Source organism: Apus apus, chromosome 4 (assembly GCF_020740795.1).
Source record: "Apus apus isolate bApuApu2 chromosome 4, bApuApu2.pri.cur, whole genome shotgun sequence".
NCBI classification, from domain to species: Eukaryota; Metazoa; Chordata; class Aves; order Apodiformes; family Apodidae; genus Apus; species Apus apus.
The window spans coordinates 59,361,358-59,379,692 of NC_067285.1; the positions used below are offsets into that span (position 1 = coordinate 59,361,358).

The 18,335-nt window shown below is 43.3% G+C and overlaps 1 protein-coding gene across 15 annotated transcripts in view; it reads right to left on the reverse strand.

The window, feature by feature from the left end:
- Positions 1-586: 586 nt before the first annotated feature.
- EPHA5 (EPH receptor A5) overlaps positions 587-18,335 on the reverse strand; it is a 194,596-nt gene continuing 176,847 nt past the window's right edge. For 6 of the 15 annotated variants that reach the window (XM_051616979.1, XM_051616984.1, XM_051616980.1 and 3 more), the window contains 4 exons: positions 16,756-16,905; positions 12,660-12,853; positions 9,546-9,701; positions 587-1,374 (listed from right to left, as the gene is read on the reverse strand). In XM_051616979.1, coding sequence (XP_051472939.1) covers positions 1,269-1,374; positions 9,546-9,701; positions 12,660-12,853; positions 16,756-16,905 — 606 coding nt within the window. In that variant the 3' untranslated portion in view covers positions 587-1,268. The other 9 variants (XM_051616976.1, XM_051616978.1, XM_051616977.1 and 6 more) reach the window with 4 other exon arrangements.

An 18,335-nucleotide genomic window follows, 5' to 3' on the forward strand; every position in this document is an offset into this window, starting at 1 on the left:
CTGGATGACCATGGGTTTGCCTCCACACCACACCCCAGGACTTAATCCCCATAATGAGAAAAGGAACCACAAAACCCCTTCCTTCCAGCTACAGCCACCTTGTGATTTGTCTCCTGGGCTCCAAGAACAAGGGCAAGGGCTGCACTGGGAGATGGCTACCAGGCTGAAATGCTAGTGCAGAGGCAATCCCACACTATCTTTGGGCAGGACTCACACAAAAATCAATGCCATGTTGTTGCTGGAGGCCACTGAGAACTAAATATTTAACTTTCTTCTTCTGGACATCCCCAGCCTGTGGTGGACAGGAAGAGGGTGTGACATATTTAAGCAGACTCCTACCTCATATATGTAATCAGAACTCCTGAAGGCTTTGTATGTTGCCCTAACCAAACAGCAGCAAAAATACAAAGCATAGCATAACACAAAAGGGGAGACAAACCAAAGCAAAACAGGTGGGAAAAAAAGAACAAACCAAGGAAAGAGCCCAAATCTTGTACCTGATGCGTAGCAAACTGTACAGTATATACATCTTAGTCATGTATTATCCTCCCAGAAGAGCAAAAAAAAAGAACTTGGTAACACAGAGGGAGGGAAAAAAATACACCCTGTATTGTATTTGCCATGGAGCAAGCAACATATTTATACACTAGTCTCTATAACTTAATGCTGTGTAACAGCATTTTTTTTTTAATTTACAAAACAAAATATCTATCAAGAAATAATCTAATCATATTGCTCTTCAATACACCTCTGTAGACAAGTAAGACTCGAAGTTAAACTTCAGTAAACCGCAGCTTTTGGGAGCCCACAAACAGCTAAAAAACTCCTTCACTCAAGTCAGTCCTTGGAAGTATTACCATGTGCTGCTGTAATTCAGTATATAAAGGTGCTATATATATACATGTGTCTGTATATATATATATATCTCCCATGTACAGCCAACGTGTGGTAAAAAGGCTTGTTGTCGTCATCGCTGAAGCTTAAGAGATGGGTTAACCTCATGTACAGCAGATTCATTTCCATGTTCCATGCATCTTACATTTACTTCATGAAAATGAGGACACAAAGAGGAAGATAAGGAAAACTTCAGTCAAACACTGCCTTGGAAATGCTGCAGCAGAGGCCAGCGTCCTTCAGTTATAGAAACCATCAAATTTCCCTTTTTATCTTTTTTTTTTTCTTTCTTTTTTTCTTAGTCAAAATAAATCTCAGGGCTAGTGTACAAAGTGCAGGACCGACCCACTTGAGGAAGTGACTTTAAAACCGAGTTACAGTGGCACCATCCCATTCACCAACTGGACCTTCATCTCTTGAAGGCTGTTCATTATCTTCTTCTGGTGACCAACAAGTGTCACTCCCAGCCGCCTCAAATCCCTGTGGGAGAAAGCAGACGTTGGTTCCAGGGACCTCTCAGGCACACGCCGCCGCACACACCACGCGCCACTCATGCCAGTGCTGCTGCCAGCACCTGCCTCTTACCATTGATGGCACCCAAAGCCAGGTTTAGTTGGCCAGTTTAATTTTCCCCATTCCACAAATAAATAAATAAATAAATAACAGCTGGCAGCATCTCAGAGAGCTGAGATAATTTGACCAAGATCACCTCACTAGCCAAGGAGAAAAGCTGGACAGCCAAGTGTCAGCATCGCTTTTGGCCAAGGACTCTGCTAAGTGTGAAAAGTCCTATTTCCAAGAGAAAAGCCACGTAAGAAAGCCTCTGTTGCAGTTTTCTCTTCTCGTGGGTGAGGCTGGTATTTGATCTCGGATACAAGCAGTGAGGAGTGATGTCAATCCATGCTTCTTTCCTCTTCAGATGAGGCAAAGCCAAAGATGGACAAACCACAATCCTAGAGCCAAAGCCTATAGATTGCTTAATGGCAAAAGTCTTGAGCATGGCCACCACCCCTGTGACTCCCTAAAGTCAACAGAAATTGACAATGCAGCTTCCTTCTGGGTCTTTGCAAATCTTCCCATAAATTCAACTTGGATTTTTTTGGGGCTGAATTCTACAAGGCAAAGGCATTTGCACTGAATCTGTCTACTGGGTTGCCAGGACATGAAAGCTGTAAAATAAGATAGTTTATGTGAAATGCAGGATGAGAAGGAAAGATCGTTTTCTCAGAAGCTCAGACCTCTAAAATGTAGGTGTACAGATGAAGGTAATCACCAAGGTTCACACTGATGTTGTGAAAGTGGCACCTCCGGGGGACAATTTATCCCACCCAAAGATAGAAGTGGGACAAGTCATTCCCTGGAGATACTACAACAGGACCTTAGGTGATCAGATTCAATGACACATCTAAAGCCAGGTACGGCTGTGGGTTATGGCAGAGTATAGTTGCAGGGTTTTCTTTTCATGGGAAAAGTATTAACAGAGAAACTGTAGAAATAAAAGCTTGGAAGAGCCATCAAAGCAGGCATATCCATGTTTACAACACAAGACATGGAGACTATTAGAGTAGCAGTTCGACTTAGAGGAGATGTAGTGTTTTGTCTGGAGACTTCCAGTAGAGAAAGATCAGCCCCTTGCCCCTTGTCAAAGTAGTGCTCCACAGTCTTGCCAATACATGTGTGAATCCCAGAGCTGCTGACACCCTGTGTACAAGTCTTTTAGAATAAAGGTCTCCACTGAAAGCCAGCAGGACGTGACCTCCTTGAACACGTGGATGCTTTTTGGTGGGACTGGTACATGCAAGGGCTGGGGATCACCAGCAACATGCAGAAGTCAAATAATCACCTGAGACATACTGCATACATGCCCTACAGCTCACAGCATGGATACATGCTGAATTGCAGGTCAACACATGCAATGACCACCAGAGTGCTTCCACGTAACCTTGGGTGAGCTACCCACGGAAGTGTACCTCTCTCAGCAGCTTCACATTCTGGACAGACTCCTGTATGAATACAACCAACCATCTATGTCCAAAACTTACACAAATAAACATTGCTTTGAATAAAAACCAACCCTGAGTGAAGGCTGATACATTAGAACATGAGCTGGTTGAAGCCAAAAGCTAGATCTGTTGTTCTCCAAGGATTGTCACACTTTCAGCCTTTTGATTTGGAAAATATAAGATTTTCTGCTCCGTACTGAGCACTCAATTTCATGATCATACCCTATTATGGCGACGCATCACACTGATGCATGGGGGAAATCACAATGTAAAGGGCATGGAGCAAGGGTGGTCAATGAGACACAACAGCAATGCTCCTCACCTGGCAGAGAAAAGGCTGCAGCACCTGAAAAAGGTGTCTGCCTTCTCAAGGGGACATGCTTTCATTTCTGCTTCCATTGAATTGTGAAACTGGTTCAGCAAGCCATCTTAATAATGAAGTGAAATGTTGTAATGCTGTTGTTACATGCAATTTATTTTATGTACACAGCACAGTTGGAAGTTCACACCAAAGATCAAAAAAAATCCCCAAAAACATTCTAGTATAGGACCTGATTTTTAAAAGAGCCATCATTCATCTTCCCCTGCTGCGTGTTACTCTGCTGGTCCTTTTTGAAAATTCAGCTTGCTTTTTTTCCTGGTATCTAAAGTGCAAGCTGAGCTCTTTTGAAAACCCAGCACCACATATTACATAGGTGTATCATTTGAGATACTGTTACATGTTAATGCAGGAAAAAAATCGCCTGAAACTATGAGAAAGGCAAGTATGTCTTGGCATTTCACATTCAGCTCTGTCAGTGTAATAAAAAGAACCCTACTCACTATACAGGTTTGTTGTTTTTTTCTCCTCACAGTATCCCGTTAACTCAATATCCTTGAGGAGTGTCTCACTGATGTACAAGAGAGACAGAACAAAAAGGAGTTTCTGGTTTCAATCAATTAGCTGCTCACCGGGGTATCCAGTCAATTTTTTTGAATATCAAATCCTCTTGAATGTGGAGTCACTGGTCAAAAATGTGAGGACTCCTCAGAAAGGGGAAAAAGCTACCTTGTGGTCTTGCACCTCTGCAAAGATGGACCAGAAGACAACAGCTTCTGAGCTAGATGCTTGCCTAAGTATAAAATGAGCATTTTTTTTCAAAAGCCACTTCAAGTGTTGCAAAGGCAGCAACAAAACTTTTTAAAAAAACCACCTATAGAATGCATGAGCTTTCCAGGCATGATTTAGAGCCCATTGCACACTCCCATGCATCCAGTGCTGAAGGCCTTAAAAGAAGTGTAAGGCAGAAGGTCATTTTAAACAAAATTGGGTGCACAAACCAGCTGGTTTTGGGACAAAAAAATATTAACTTCTGTGCCAAAAGACTGCAAAACAACTGTTCTCAAGCTCCAATCCAGAGCTGCCTGGCTCATGTGAATGCAGCCAACTGGCAATTTCTCTGGGCTCAGGTCCACAGAAATGTCTGTGGTTATCTACTGGGGCTTTGCAATAGAAATGTGCAAGAAACTGCATAACTAAGAGCCTGGGGGTGCAAACAACACTTGTGAGCAGGATCCAGGCTGCATCTTGCTGTGCACTCCAGTGTTGGGTTTTGTGTTCACTGCTGTGGCAGTGGCACAGGTGCTCCCCGAGGCCACGGAGATATGTGTGCCCGTGTGCTGTCAGGTCTCCCACTTTCAAAAGACTTCATCTCCCCCAGCAATATTTACTCTTTCTTTCAGGGAGAAGTCTCTTTTTGCTTTCATTCACGTAAGGCTGAAAATGGAAACAGGCAGGAATTCAAATCACTTGCCAACACAGTAGTCAGAGGCCAACCTCAGCTGACCAAAAAGCCAAGGAAATAAAGGAAAAATTGGTGTTGGCTCACCCCAAACAGCTTGTATACAGCTGCACGCATGCTGGACTCTTCCCACCACCTTGCACAAAAGCCCAGCTGCAACATGCCACAGACAACACACTATGCCCCTTCCCTGCAGTATCCTCCACTTGGAAGGGTTGAATTCATGATCTCCACATTGTAAGAAATATATTTAAAACATTTTATTTACAAACAGAACTACTTATACACCATGGACCAGTTTGTCAAACACAGTGTAGACTAGGACTGGACTGCCACATAAAATACAACCCCCCTCACCAGCTGGTTAGTCATGCAAGCAAAAGGGCCAGCTTCCTGAAAGATCTCTGTGGTCAGCAGCCATCAATCTACCACAGATAGTTTGCATTTCACCTCCTATCCATGCCAGATTTCACCACTCTTTCTCACGTGGTGTAACTCTATAATTGCCTGTGCAGACTGGAACTACTCATGGATTTAGCTAGTTATCAGTTCGAATGAGGGGAAAGAAGAACTTCAAAGACCTTCAGAAGATGCTAAAGAGAGGGAAATCCACTTGCTAGGAACTTTTACATTAAATGAGGACCTAAAACCCATTTTTTTTTTAAGAGTTCATCTGCTCGTATTCATTATTCCCGTCCTACTTGATTACGAGGTGAGAATTGGTTTGTTCAGAAGCAGATGCAGCATCACAATCTCAGGGCTGAGATTTCAGGTTAAGAATAATCATCTAGAGCAGGTGAACTCTTAAACACTCTTAATCCAGTATAACTTTTAATAAATAATTTATTTTATTTTAGAAGAAAAAAATATACAATGCAAAGCAACACAGCACATATTATTACAAATATTCAGAGCTCTTCATCTAATAACAAACAACAGGGTGTCCTGAGATTCAGTGTGTACAGATCTTTCAAAAGGTGGAAATATGTAGTCCACATGGTTAATAATTGGTCCAGTCAAGGGTCAGACTGAAACTCATGTCATAGATCTATCTATTCTTGAGTATTGTCCTGGTAAAGTTATTCGTGCAGTGGATTGAAAGAGCTCCAGACACACTCAAAGTCATTAGGTGGTCCACAAGTTTAAAGAGCAGGTCTGGTCCACTGGAAAGGTTGCCTTCAAGTCTGATATCCAGTTGGAAAGAGGGGGTGGAGGGTGAGGCTCCACTTTTCACAAGGTGATTCGTCCCTTTGCAAGAATTAGAGCTAAATGTAGAGATCACTCTTTGTTTGAACACATACATTTTCAGGTCTTTGCTTAAGCAGGCAGAGCTCAGGACTTGGGGTGATATTCGCTGGGCTTAGCTTTTTAATCTTTTGGTTTCAGAATTTTTTCACTAATACTACTCTTTTCTGGAATAAATGCATCAAGCCATCAGCTTGAAAGAAGCAGGGCAGTAATTGGGATTTTGCTTTGCATGCCAAGAGGGGGGGATTTAAAAACAATGCTTAACAGCTACCATCTCAAAAAGGTCCTGTGAAGAGGCCACAAGCTGGGTGCCCACAGTCACCAGTCTCATCAATGCTATGGCCAAACCCTCCTACAGTGCCAGTAATTTTTTTTTTTCAGAACATTTTATGAATTCTTTTCATGAAAAAAATTTTTTTCCTGCCTTTTCTGGCAGCGATTACCCAGTTCTCCTTTCTCCATGTAGTTTCCACATCTGTCTTCTATGCAGTTTGAATTGGGGAAAGAATTTTGAATGGTATTAGAAGGCAACCTCTTAAATTGTAAACACTGTTATACTGATGTCATTTGGGGAAAGCAATTCAGATGTTCAGATCATCTTTCACCCAATCCCCCCAAGTCCCAGCTCTGGAATCTTGCTTGGAACACTTGCTCCTATTAAAAATTACAAGGAACAGTTAACCTGAATTCTCCTTTGTGAAGTACCAAATGTCTTGTTGTTCCCTTTTATGGGGAGAAAGAAACCCAAAAACCTCCAGAAATCCAGCTCTTCCCCTCCACCCCCCAATATATTAACCTGTAAAGAACTTTGCTTGTTCCAGTGTTTATTTTCTGGATAACTCTCATGTGAGAGTCTCAGCTGAGCTCACCCAGAAGCCATTTCTCTCCATTACTTTTGTTGATTTCAGTCTGAGTATGTGGTTCAGGTTTTCAACATGGACACCCTTCCTCCTAAGCCACTGTGATGATTTCTTCTTTTTTAACTGCTGAGAATGTTTTTGTCTTTGTGTTTTGTTTTGTTTGTTTGTTTGGTTTTGTTTTTTTACTATATCTGAGAGAGATGAGAGAAGTCTTGATTTGGATGTTTTTTTAATAAACCTTCCACAGTTTTCCCAAAAATAGCCTCCAGTAGGGTCAAGTCTTCTTGCTATACCACCACTGCAATGCAAAGGTGTGTAGGCTGAGCTGCTCAAGAACCAAGTCTGATTCATCCAATCATCTCTGTCCAAGGCAGCTGTGGGAGGAATTTATTTACGGGCATGGATAACTAACTAGTTAGAGTTAGTTTCAACCTTTTTTCAGTTTCAAATGAAATGCAATATGGATTCATTAAATCAATCCTTTCAGCTTAAAAAAAATCCAAGCAACAAACCCAGAAGGTCCCCGGGCTCCCAGGCATCAGCTCCTCTGTACTGTTCTGCTGCTGTAAAAGCCCAGAAGAAAGCTGAAGCTGAGCAGCTCAGACACATTGTCTCCACTGCGGCCAGAAACGGACCAGAGTAGGATGACATTTGTGCTATAGAAAACATACTGGGACCTGATGGAGGAGGCAGTTTGGAGCTTGTGAGGGTCAGAGCATCTCTGGCAGCTACAATCTAAAAGACTTTTAAACCAACTTGCATTTCTGGCTAGAACTGTACAGATAATGGTTTTCTTGATCCACTGCTAATTGAAAAAAAACAAACATTTTGAAGTATTTTCGGGTAGCCTGAAAAGATTTTGGGGAATACTTTTGAAGTTTCTGGAATATCAAAGAGTAAAAATAGGGAAGTATTTAAAGTTTTAAGTAAAATTAAGGAGATAATTTCATAATCTTAAATGTAGCGCTCAAGAAAATGGGAGGTTAGGAATAGTTTTGTCAGTGGGATGGGGTGATAAGACTGTTTAAAGCTACATGAGGAAGTGAACTTCTAATTTACTGTCAGAAACAATAATTAATTTGGGTTTGAACTCAGCATTTTCTCTGACCCAAACCAAAGTATTTAAATTCTGAGCATTTATTTTAGAGCTCTTGAAATGGCATGAAATTCTAAAGAGGAACAAACTGGAAGCTTTTGGGAAACTTTATTTTCTTCTTTGATATGACTAATTCAGTAAAGCACCAAGAAGTCTATGACATATTTTAGGCAATCTGCATTTTCTACCAGAACTTGCATTGGTTAAAAGATTGAGCTGACACAGTAGCAGGGAATGCTCCAGTGTTTCCCTTTTCTCTTAAATTACTGCCTCATCCTATCCCTCCTCTTCCCCCTTGCTGTCTAGCTAGGTCTTCCTGCCATTTGGATTCTGACCACCCTGGAGATGGACCTCTTCCTTAGTCAACGTAGATCACCAGTCTGAATATAGCCCCAAAGCCTGGTGTTTCTGTATGTTGCCATATCAGATGAGTAGGTAAGGAACCGGAGAGTCCTCAAAAGCCAAAGTAACATGGTGTGTAATTGCAGGACTAGACTGGAAAACGGCAAGTAAGAGTCTCAGACATCCAAAAACGGATCTAGGTAGAAATCCATGCACTCCCTAGACAGTTGCTAGAGATTATTTAATCCCTAGCTCAGGGTTTTCATGCGAATGCCTGAAGATAGACTGGATGAGTCCAGGTGTAAGGAACAAATATTAGTGATGTGAGTGGAGCAAATAAAATCTGAGTGAGAGACTTGTTCCTGCACTCCCTTCATGTATGTAATGCAAAACTGAACTCCATGGAGATGTTACTGATATGCACCACAAGCAAAGGATATTGCTTTGCTTATTGCTCACCTTGTACAGTGAGCTCCACAGCAAGGCCTGGGGCAGACAGGAGAAATGCTGCAGTTCTTTAGGGTGTGGAGGTTTTTCTTTTATTCCTAATCCTCGGCACCAATTCTGTATGTGCACTGGCAATTTGCATGTGGTTGGAAGAGCCACAACCTTCTCCAAAGCATCACGGAACATAATCCTTCCCATTCTGCCTTAATGCCTGCAGTAAACTAGGCTCAAATTAAGCCAGCTAGAAAGGCAGGCTCTGGGAGGAGTTTGAGTAAGCAGCAGAAGGAAAGTACAGATGTAATTACACAAGCAAAGCAGGCAATTAGAGATGGAGCATAAAAAATCAGTAGCTCTGAGGCATTTACCAAGTAACTTGAGTTGTGTCACCCCAACTGCAGTCATACCCATGTGCAAAAAACAAGGGCACATTCAGAAAGAAGGGTGTTGGGCAGGGAACCTGTCCCCTAGAGCTGTGCATTTGCTGATGCTCTTCTGTTGGCATCTGTGCTTATTTCTATTAAAGTTTAATACTATTTCCATGCCTTACTGGGCTTGACTGTCCACTTGGTTATGAAACCAACTAATCCAGTGTAAAGCCAGCATACTTCTGTGTGGACTCTAGCTCCTACACATTTACTAGTAGAGTGGGGTTTTTCATTTGTTGGTAACCCTAAATAATCAACTGCTACTATGTTGAGAGGACAGCAAAGTCAAACATTAACTTTTGTGAGTAAAGGAGCCAACTATTAAAAAAAAAAAAAGGGTAATGGTTTCCCTTTTTGCAGCCTCATACCTACGTATTTGTGAATGGTTTGTCTTCCCACCCCTCTGCAATTCTAACAAATGACATGGAAATGATCTGGGCACTACTCACTCTAGGGTCACCTGAGCCACAGCATCCATCGAACTGTATCCATTCTCCATGAAGATCTCTGTGTATCGGCCCATTTTGATGGCTTCCAGCCACTCACCCACTGACCTGTAGGCACCACTCCCAAGCGGACTGTGCTCTACCAGCAGATTTGATACTCTAAAGAGAAGAAAAACAGAGAAGCAAACAGAATCAGTATCGAGATGTACCCAACATGACTCAGTTGCTTGCATTTTTATGGTAACATGATTCATTCATTGCATTTTCTGTGATTGCTGCAGCCTGAATCCTGCCAGCAGGCTTGATACACAATTGATTAAACATACCACTTTAGTTGTAACTTCACCCACTTTTGGGTTAGTTCCTGCCATTTCAGATCCTCACTGCAAACAGAAAGAGGAGGAGAGGACTATTGTCCATCTGCATTATCACTTGCTCACAAGCAGACTCCTATCAGGCTCCCCCAGTCACTCTAAGTCTTCGGTTTCATTCCTCCCACTTTTGTTTTCCTCCTCCTCTTGTAATGCTCATAATTAACTTAAGACAGCCCAGAGCCTGGAAGCTGAAACCCAAATTACATTTCCCAGCAGCAGTTATCAATGGCAGGCTGCTGTTACCAGTGCAGGGGCTGCCCCTGCAGAGTCGGGTGGGGATTTCAGATACAGGCAGCATCCAGCAAGCCCTGCAGAGAGCAGCAATGCTCCAACCATGCTCCAGTCCTGAAACCAGAGGTTGACTCCTGCCTGCTTGCTCAGGAACTCTCTGCAGCAATAGCTCCCTGGTCGGTAATGCCACGCATGGAAGAAGCAATTCAGGCAAATAATAACCCTTCACCACAGCAGAAACACTGATACAGTACCTGGCACAAGTGACTTGTGCTGTGTACAGGTCCACCACCCTACTAATGCTGTGCAGAGTGCAAAAGGAACTTGTTCAAGTTCAGCCAGGAAGTAAACTAGATTTGTCCCCTGCTTTGGAAACCAGGACATATAGCTAACATACACCTTGCATAAAGATTATTACCCACAGGGAAAAAAACATTTTCTGGGTCAGCCTCCAGTAGTGAGAATTGCACTTAAAAGACTTTCAACTGGAAGGAGATCTGGGATATTATATTATTATAGTACTTGAGGAATCTTCAGGTATTTTATAAGCACACTAGCATTATTTGTTTATTTAATAGCACTGGTGAAGGGTCCAATAAAATGTGAATACTTGCAGTACCAAGAACATAATGGCTTCCCATAACATTTTATACACACAAGGAATTCAAAAGTCCTAAGTAATCATTATGAGAAGTGGATTTTCATCACTAATGTCAGGAGGTACTTACTGATAGCACACACTGTAATGTAGAGAGCAACTTCCTCCCTTATTTGCATTAATGAGAACTTCCATAAAGAATACATTACATATATTAAAAAAAAACCAACAAAAAACCAAAACAACAACCTTTACAGCAGCTGTATGTTGAAATTATTATCAATCTGGAGTTACTATGGCCTGGGCATAGCAATCTATGAGTACAGAAACACAGTCCCAAAGTCTGGATGTTCGGGTGCTCCCTCCACATTGAAAATACCAACAGCAGCTCCACAAAGGAGAGGTTTAGAATTGCATGGACCTTTTAATAGAATAAAGCACCAGTAAAGTGCTTTGCAGCTCAAGGAAACAGTTTGTAGCCTATTTGCCTCTTTTCTGGCATAAGAGAGTGCATGAACCACTGCATAACAGGCCTGGAAAATGAATGTTCTAAACTGAAATAAAAGAGAAACAGCACATATTTTGTGCTAACATAAACCTTTTCCTCTAGGTTTGTTGATACTTACATTACATATAACTGCTAAAAAGAGTAATTTCTTCTTTGGATGGCGAATGAACCATGTAAAACAGCTCAAGGAATCAGATCTCTCTTGTACTTAAAAATTAAGAGATTTAATGTTTCTTCTCTTCCCAGTGCATGAGATGCCATACGTGGGGACAAGCCAGCATGAGGAGGTGGGGTCTAGTTGCAAGAGGCAAGATGAGGCACATGCAGCTATGCAAGACTCACCCAGAAGATGCAGAGCTCTTGATGGGTCTAAGCTCACAGCAGAACATCTGCTTTGGTTCACAACCCCAGTCTAACCTCATCTTACATTGTGCTCATTCCTGTCTGAGGAAAATGATGCCTTTTTTTGCCTCCTCAGAGAATACGTTTTTCTGAAGGGTCTCTTCCAGTGTTAATCAGGGGAACTCCACTGCCATCAGTGAAGCAGCGATGATTTATATTCATCACTCCTTTGTGGCCTTGCAAGGGACTGAGTGATTAGCAACACAAACAGTCCAGAAGTAATACTTATGGCTTACAGTGAAAAAAGAAAAAAAGCCTCTCTATGGCTCCAGTACAGTGAAGACCCCAATACTAAAACTCACAAAAAATATTAATCTGTTTTTCCTCAAGTGCAGCATCATGTCCTGACCATATTTACCTTACTTGTGGCCGTGCAGCTATTCAGAGTCATGTGAAAATGCACACCAGCTGTTCTAATCACTTAATGTGCTTTTAGCAAATGATTTGTGTACAGCTCTTTGGGAACCACAGAGAGCCTCTTGTGATTACCAAGACTGTCAGAACTAGCAGTGGCAGCTAGCTCACCTGGGAATAGTTGTGGGAGGATGCATTTGGACATCCATAAGCTTTGCACATCCTGAGTTTCCCCAAGAGATGCTCTTTATTTGTATTACTAAGATAAAGTCAACAGGCAGGTAATTGGAGCAACATTTACCATCTACTTCATGCCCTCAATTCTTGCCCTCTCTAACCTTGAGGTAGAGCACAGGTAGCTTTATCGTAGACTTAGAAATACTGCTGAAACTCCCATTTCTGAAAGACAGGCCACAGTAATTTTCTTTGTGGCAGCAGCACTGCATTTATAGAGTAACTGAATTGCTCACCTGCTTGCCAATTTCAACAGAAAAATCTGATTTGGGACAACTCCCCTGGATATAATGAAGCTGGAGCAACATCCACTAGTGGACGTGTGCAGGCTAAATAATAAGTGGTAATTCAACCCCAGGGGTCCATATTCAGACAAGGAACTTGCTCTGAGAAATGGCTCTGGCCCGAGTTTGTACCTGCTCGATGCATTAACCAATGTCTTCAAGCTGCTTGGGTTACGGATGAGCTTGTCCAACATGCTGACAATTTCGTCAAACTTGGGCCTGCTGTTGCGGTCTTTCTGCCAGCAGTCGAGCATGAGCTGGTAGAGAGCAGCAGGGCAGTCCATGGGACTTGGCAGGCGATAGCCTTCCTCCACAGCTTTAATCACCTACAGAAGACAAAACATGAGGCTGATGAGTTGCTTTTCTTCTTCTCCCCAAATGCAAACTAACTTAAACAGAGAACTTTGGGAGCAGAAATATGCTCACATAACATTTCCACAGCTCCCCAAGTCTGCACACCAGAGGCACATCCAGTAAACCGCACTATCTTTCATGTATCATTTTCTACGGGAGGGGTTGAATAACTTAGTTTTCGGTCACTGCAAAATGAATCTAGAAAGCCAAGGCACTTCTGCAATCCGGGGGCCATATTGCCAGGTTGCACTTCTCCAAAGCTCAGCTGAGGTCTGTAGGTTACATACGAGCAGCCTACCCTAGGTCCATGAAAAGCAGCCTGCAGGGCTTTCTGGCATCTTCTTGGAGTGCAGTGATTTTGTTTATTCTGATGTTAGCTTGCTTTTAAATGAAAAAGCATGTGCTAGACCACAAATTTGTATTACAGTAATAAAAGTCTGACTGTATTTCAAAAGAGACTTTGAATGCTAATTGATGAATGGATTGAAGGCAGAGGCAAAACAACCATCTCATGTATCATTCAATACTGTCTGGGTTTAGTAGTTTCTTAGTGTGGCCACATTTCTGCCAGGAATTTAAAATGTCAGCCCAAGAGTATGTAAAAATTAAAACCAGGGGAGGGTTGTTGCACTGATTTAAAATACAAACCATCTATGGTTCTATCTCTAAAACAAGAGGCATGCACATGTGCTGCCTGCCCTCTTGAAAGGCAAAAATGAATAAATGAGAAGCAGAATTGAAGAAAGCTACTTGTTTTCCCCAGTTTGTGGCAGATTTACAGCAGGGCTCCAAGCCCAGAAGTTCCCATTTCGAACCATTATAATTTTCAGGAGAATGCAGCTTGTGTTTCAAGCCACAAGGGTCTGTGACTGTGCCAGGAGAGTCCCAGTAGCCCATCTTCACACCCTCTACTCTCAAGACTCTTCACCGAAAGGGGCTAGACACAGTTATTTGTTATGTGGAATACCACAGAACTTCACTGCTGTACTCCAAGTACTGCCTCAGATGCCATTTCTTCTAGGCACAGTCTCACGATTTGAAAACAACCTGTGTTTAAAAAGAAAGCTCTGTGGTTAGCTCAGAAGTTATTTTCTTGATCTTTAGTCTCTCTATGAGCAGTACAGGAAGAGTTGTGCCAGGCTGACATTGCATTTCAGAAGGCTCTGAAATTCATGACTGCATGGATGGCCTTCAAATCATCCTCTGCCACAGGGCTTTTTGCTGAGTGGAAGAGTCCCAGGAATGAGCTTGCCTGGCAGAGCAGCAATAGTAGGAACCTCAGATCCCTCAGGATGTACATAGCACAGAAGCTGGGCAAGAATTTGTAATCTTCTCCAAGGGTAGCCCACAAGATCTGGCCCACAAGACCTGCAGTCCTTTTGCAGTCATCTAAGATTTCATCTGTCAGTGGAGCTTGCACTGTGCTCCACCCAACGTGTGCTTGCAAGGAATCTCTTCTATGGCTTGGCTTTAGCTCACAGCATCAAAAACCAGTCCTACCACACTATGCTTCTGCTGGTCCCTGATACCAAATTTGCAGATGTCCTATAAAAAAAGCCTCAGTGTGGCAAACCCACAAGAACATTACTTGCTGTGTCTGTATCTGTATTTATAGCAATAATTGATCATCCTCCAGCTGCAGCAGAAAGCAAATAGTAGCAAGACGGGGAGCAGACCATCTGGCACCAACTCAGAATATCTGAACTACATCTGCAGTGGGGTTATACATGTCTGATATTACTGGCAGTAACATCACAATCAATAGCATTAACTCAATTTACAGGATGTAATTCATTCTGGTGACACAACGTAAATAGTATCAAAATACTGTGAGGAGCTAAGATGCTGAAGTACACTCTTGCATTCAAAGAAACTCTTGTGCAAAAGAGTTCAAAATTCACGCAATCAGAGTCCTCTGGTCCTCTGCATGGAAGCCAATGATGTATCTAACACCACTGATTCTTCTGTCAACACAAGCAGGGGAGGAAAGAAGAGGCCTTCAGAAGATGAAGGAGAAAGGCATAAATCACACGAAACATGCCACATCACTGAATTGGGATTCCTGGGCTACCACCACTAAAGCACCTGCACAGTGGCAGAGAGGTAACCCAAGCAAAGCCTGAGCAGGAACTGATGGTCATAAACATCTCACCAGTTCTCTGCTTTCTGCTGCTAAAAAATGAGTCCCCCATCCACTGAAAGCATGAAATTCACACTGTGCCCCACAGTGCATGAGGCTGGGCTGTTTGGAACTGTTCTGCAAAATTCATAGTGCTACAACCCAGACAAGGGATGTCTCTGGCCATGGAGCGTTATTCACTGGCAGCAGCCTGAATCTTAGCCTGGCATTTACTGAAGAACATCTGTGCTATGCTGGGCGCATCAGCATTAAAGATAGTGACAGTGCTCAGTGTGACTGAAAAAGCTTGGCTCTCAATTGCTGCATTCTCTGCACAGGCTATGGAAGAAAGTCTCTACATTTGATTGAGATAAATCCCTGAGTAGATACATGCTGCTTTACCAAACTCCCTGCAAATGTGACAGCCTCAGCAACGCAGAAGTGGTGGGGCATTCATGCCAAACAACGTGCTCATCTCCCTGGCAAGAAACACGGTGTGACAGTCTCAAAGGTACCGCTCCCAGACTCAAAGCGAGATGAGACAGCAGCTCAATGTGACAGGTAGTAACATCCTCTGATGACAAAAGCCCAGAGACAAAACGCAGGAGGAACAGAAGGCTCAGCCAGAGCCTCTGCTGCCAGTGAAACGGCAGAAAGTCAAGAGGACTAGGAGGCTGCTTAAAAAATAAAAAAGGATGAAACATCAGCTGTTGTGACCAGAGGGAACCCATGGCAGAGCAAGAACCTGCTCGCCTTGCCCAGAAGGTAGTAGCATCTCTGCAGGTGGTAAGGCTGCAGAGATTAAGTGGGAGGGATCAGAGCAACTCCATTTGCTACATGAAAAGTGGTGCTTTTCATCCAAGCACAGAGCTGCTTTGCATGGCTCATGGTGAACTGGCCACACTTCATGGTTCTCAGAAGTGTGAAGTGGACAGAGAGGCCTAGAAAATCTGACAATCTCAGGCTTACATTTTTTTAACCTTAGACAAGGACAGATGTTTATGGTGAGCTCAGGGTAGGAGGTAGCCCTGCACAAGGATCAAGAGATCCTTACAGAAGCTGGAATCAGAGCGGCAGTCAGGAGGCGGACAGCGTCTCAGGGGTCTTCCTGTTCAGAGATGCTTCAGAGAGTGTTTTGAGGTCAAAGGGACACTGGGGGCCAGGAAGAAGGGGAACACAACTCCAAGGGTGCTGTACAAGCAAACAATGAGGCCTTGCACAGACTTACAAGACATTCACAACAGCAGCAAAACTATGCTTTCAAGATCAGCAATGCAAAGGCAACCAAGATGCAGCTCTCTGGACTGCTGTCATTAGATCACATCACCCAGCTTTTGTGCAGGGAAACCAAGCCCTTACCATGACTCTCTTGAGTTTCTGTTTTATGTGACAGCAGGGATTTGAAGACACAATTGAAATGCTGCCAGTTATCAGCATCTATTCCCTTCCAGACCTTTGTCATTAAGCAGAAGACGGACATGCTCCAGCTCTAACAGCATTAGTGAAGCTCCAGTGGCCTGCTAGGGGAAGCAAGCTTGCCTCTGTGCAGACACATTTCCCTCTGTGCACAGCCTGTTTGGGGCTGCTGCTGCAAAAGAAGCTAATCAAATGGGAGGATTGTTTTTGTCTGGCAGAGGGAAGCAAAGCCCTTTTTACAGCGTCTCTCTTCCTCTTGTGCCACCCTGCATCTCTGATCGCAGAATGAAGTCCAAGCCCTCAAAGTCCCATCATGCGGCAGCTCTCACACATGCTTACATCTTGGTTTGTCATTTCCCAGTAGGGCCTCTCGCCATAGGACATCACCTCCCACATCACGATGCCATAGCTCCAGACATCGCTGGCTGACGTGAATTTGCGGAAGGCAATAGCTTCGGGTGCTGTCCATCGGATGGGGATCTTTCCTCCCTAGAAGGTGAAGAGAGAAAACAACCCACAACAAAACCCAGACTGCAGAGAAGGGCACAGAGCATGCAAAAGAGGACGAAACAGCACTTCTTAGATCACTGAGGGATGTTATTTTCTCTCTGGAAAGAGACATCGAATTTTAAAGTAAATCTGTTTGACAGCATGGGGCCCCTTTCCACATTATCTCATCCCATAAGCATTTGTAGGCTGCCTACTAATTGGCTGTCCTGAAGGTTTGTTGTTTGAATGCTGGGACATGTATAGGATCAACATCTCAATTATGTTGCACAGGTTGGTAGGGGAATATAGTTCCTTCGCTTCTGAGAGTGAGCGGGGGAGGAACAGACAGCTCTGAAGCCGAGGAAGACTTTGATCTAACGAGGGCTTCATGCAAATTGCTGCGGAAGTAATGCTGGTTTTTTTCTTTCTTTTTTTTTTTTTCTTCCTCTAATGCAGTCCTGATCCAGCAGAGAGATCTGAATAGTGGGCACAGAAATCTCTGTATGCAAATACCAGCCTGTTTGGCCTCTGCTGTGGGATTGAAAATGATGTCACAGCTGTCAAATGTGCTTTGCTGTTTCCTTTCCCCTTTCTACCACTTTAGAAACCAAACTTCAGACCAGCTCTGAGAAGGAAGAGGGGAGGGAAAGGGGAGTTTGGATTAAGGAATATTTTTCTCATTGGGTTTAAAGAGTTTTCTCCCTTGATTTATATCAAAACATATTTTACTGTGAAGTCCCTCCCTCTCAGACTTGAGCTAAATATTAGAAAGTGTCCCTGAATGCCCCCTAGCAGTGTTTGTTATTGGAATAAGGTAGAATTTGGAACACGTTTCCAAAGCAAGTTTTTAAAAGTCCCTTCTTCTGATAATTATTTATTCACAAGCTTATCAGTGCATGTCTTAAGTGAGGGGCCAGATTCTCAGTAGTGCCAATTAGCACATGGCAGCACTTTGCCACCACAGCAGGGCTGGCCAAGAGCCTTCCAGCCTGCAGGGAGGCTCCAGTCCAGCCATGCACTGAGTCCTGTCATGGGCCATGGCAGCCAAGAGCTGAAACGCCTTTCCCAGATCTCTGCAGGAACTGGGAATGTGACCAGAGAGTTCCCATCACCCACAAAACAATACCCTTGGAAAAACACACTAATAGGACATGTCCAGGCATGCCAATCACTGCTGTGAATATTGCAGGCTCTCTCCAAGCCTATGCTGCTGAGGATGGATCCTATTCACCCCCTCTTTGCAGTGCTGAGGCCATATGGCCTCACACTGGGATGGGAGGGCTGATGCCCTGAAAGGATGGATCAAGGATAGAAAGGGGCAGAGCACTGAGGCTTGAGTGACTCTTTCTCAGGTTGGGGAATATTATCCTCAACAGGGTAACATTGAGGGCAACATGCGTCATTTGCAATGGGCATTACACATGTCAAAT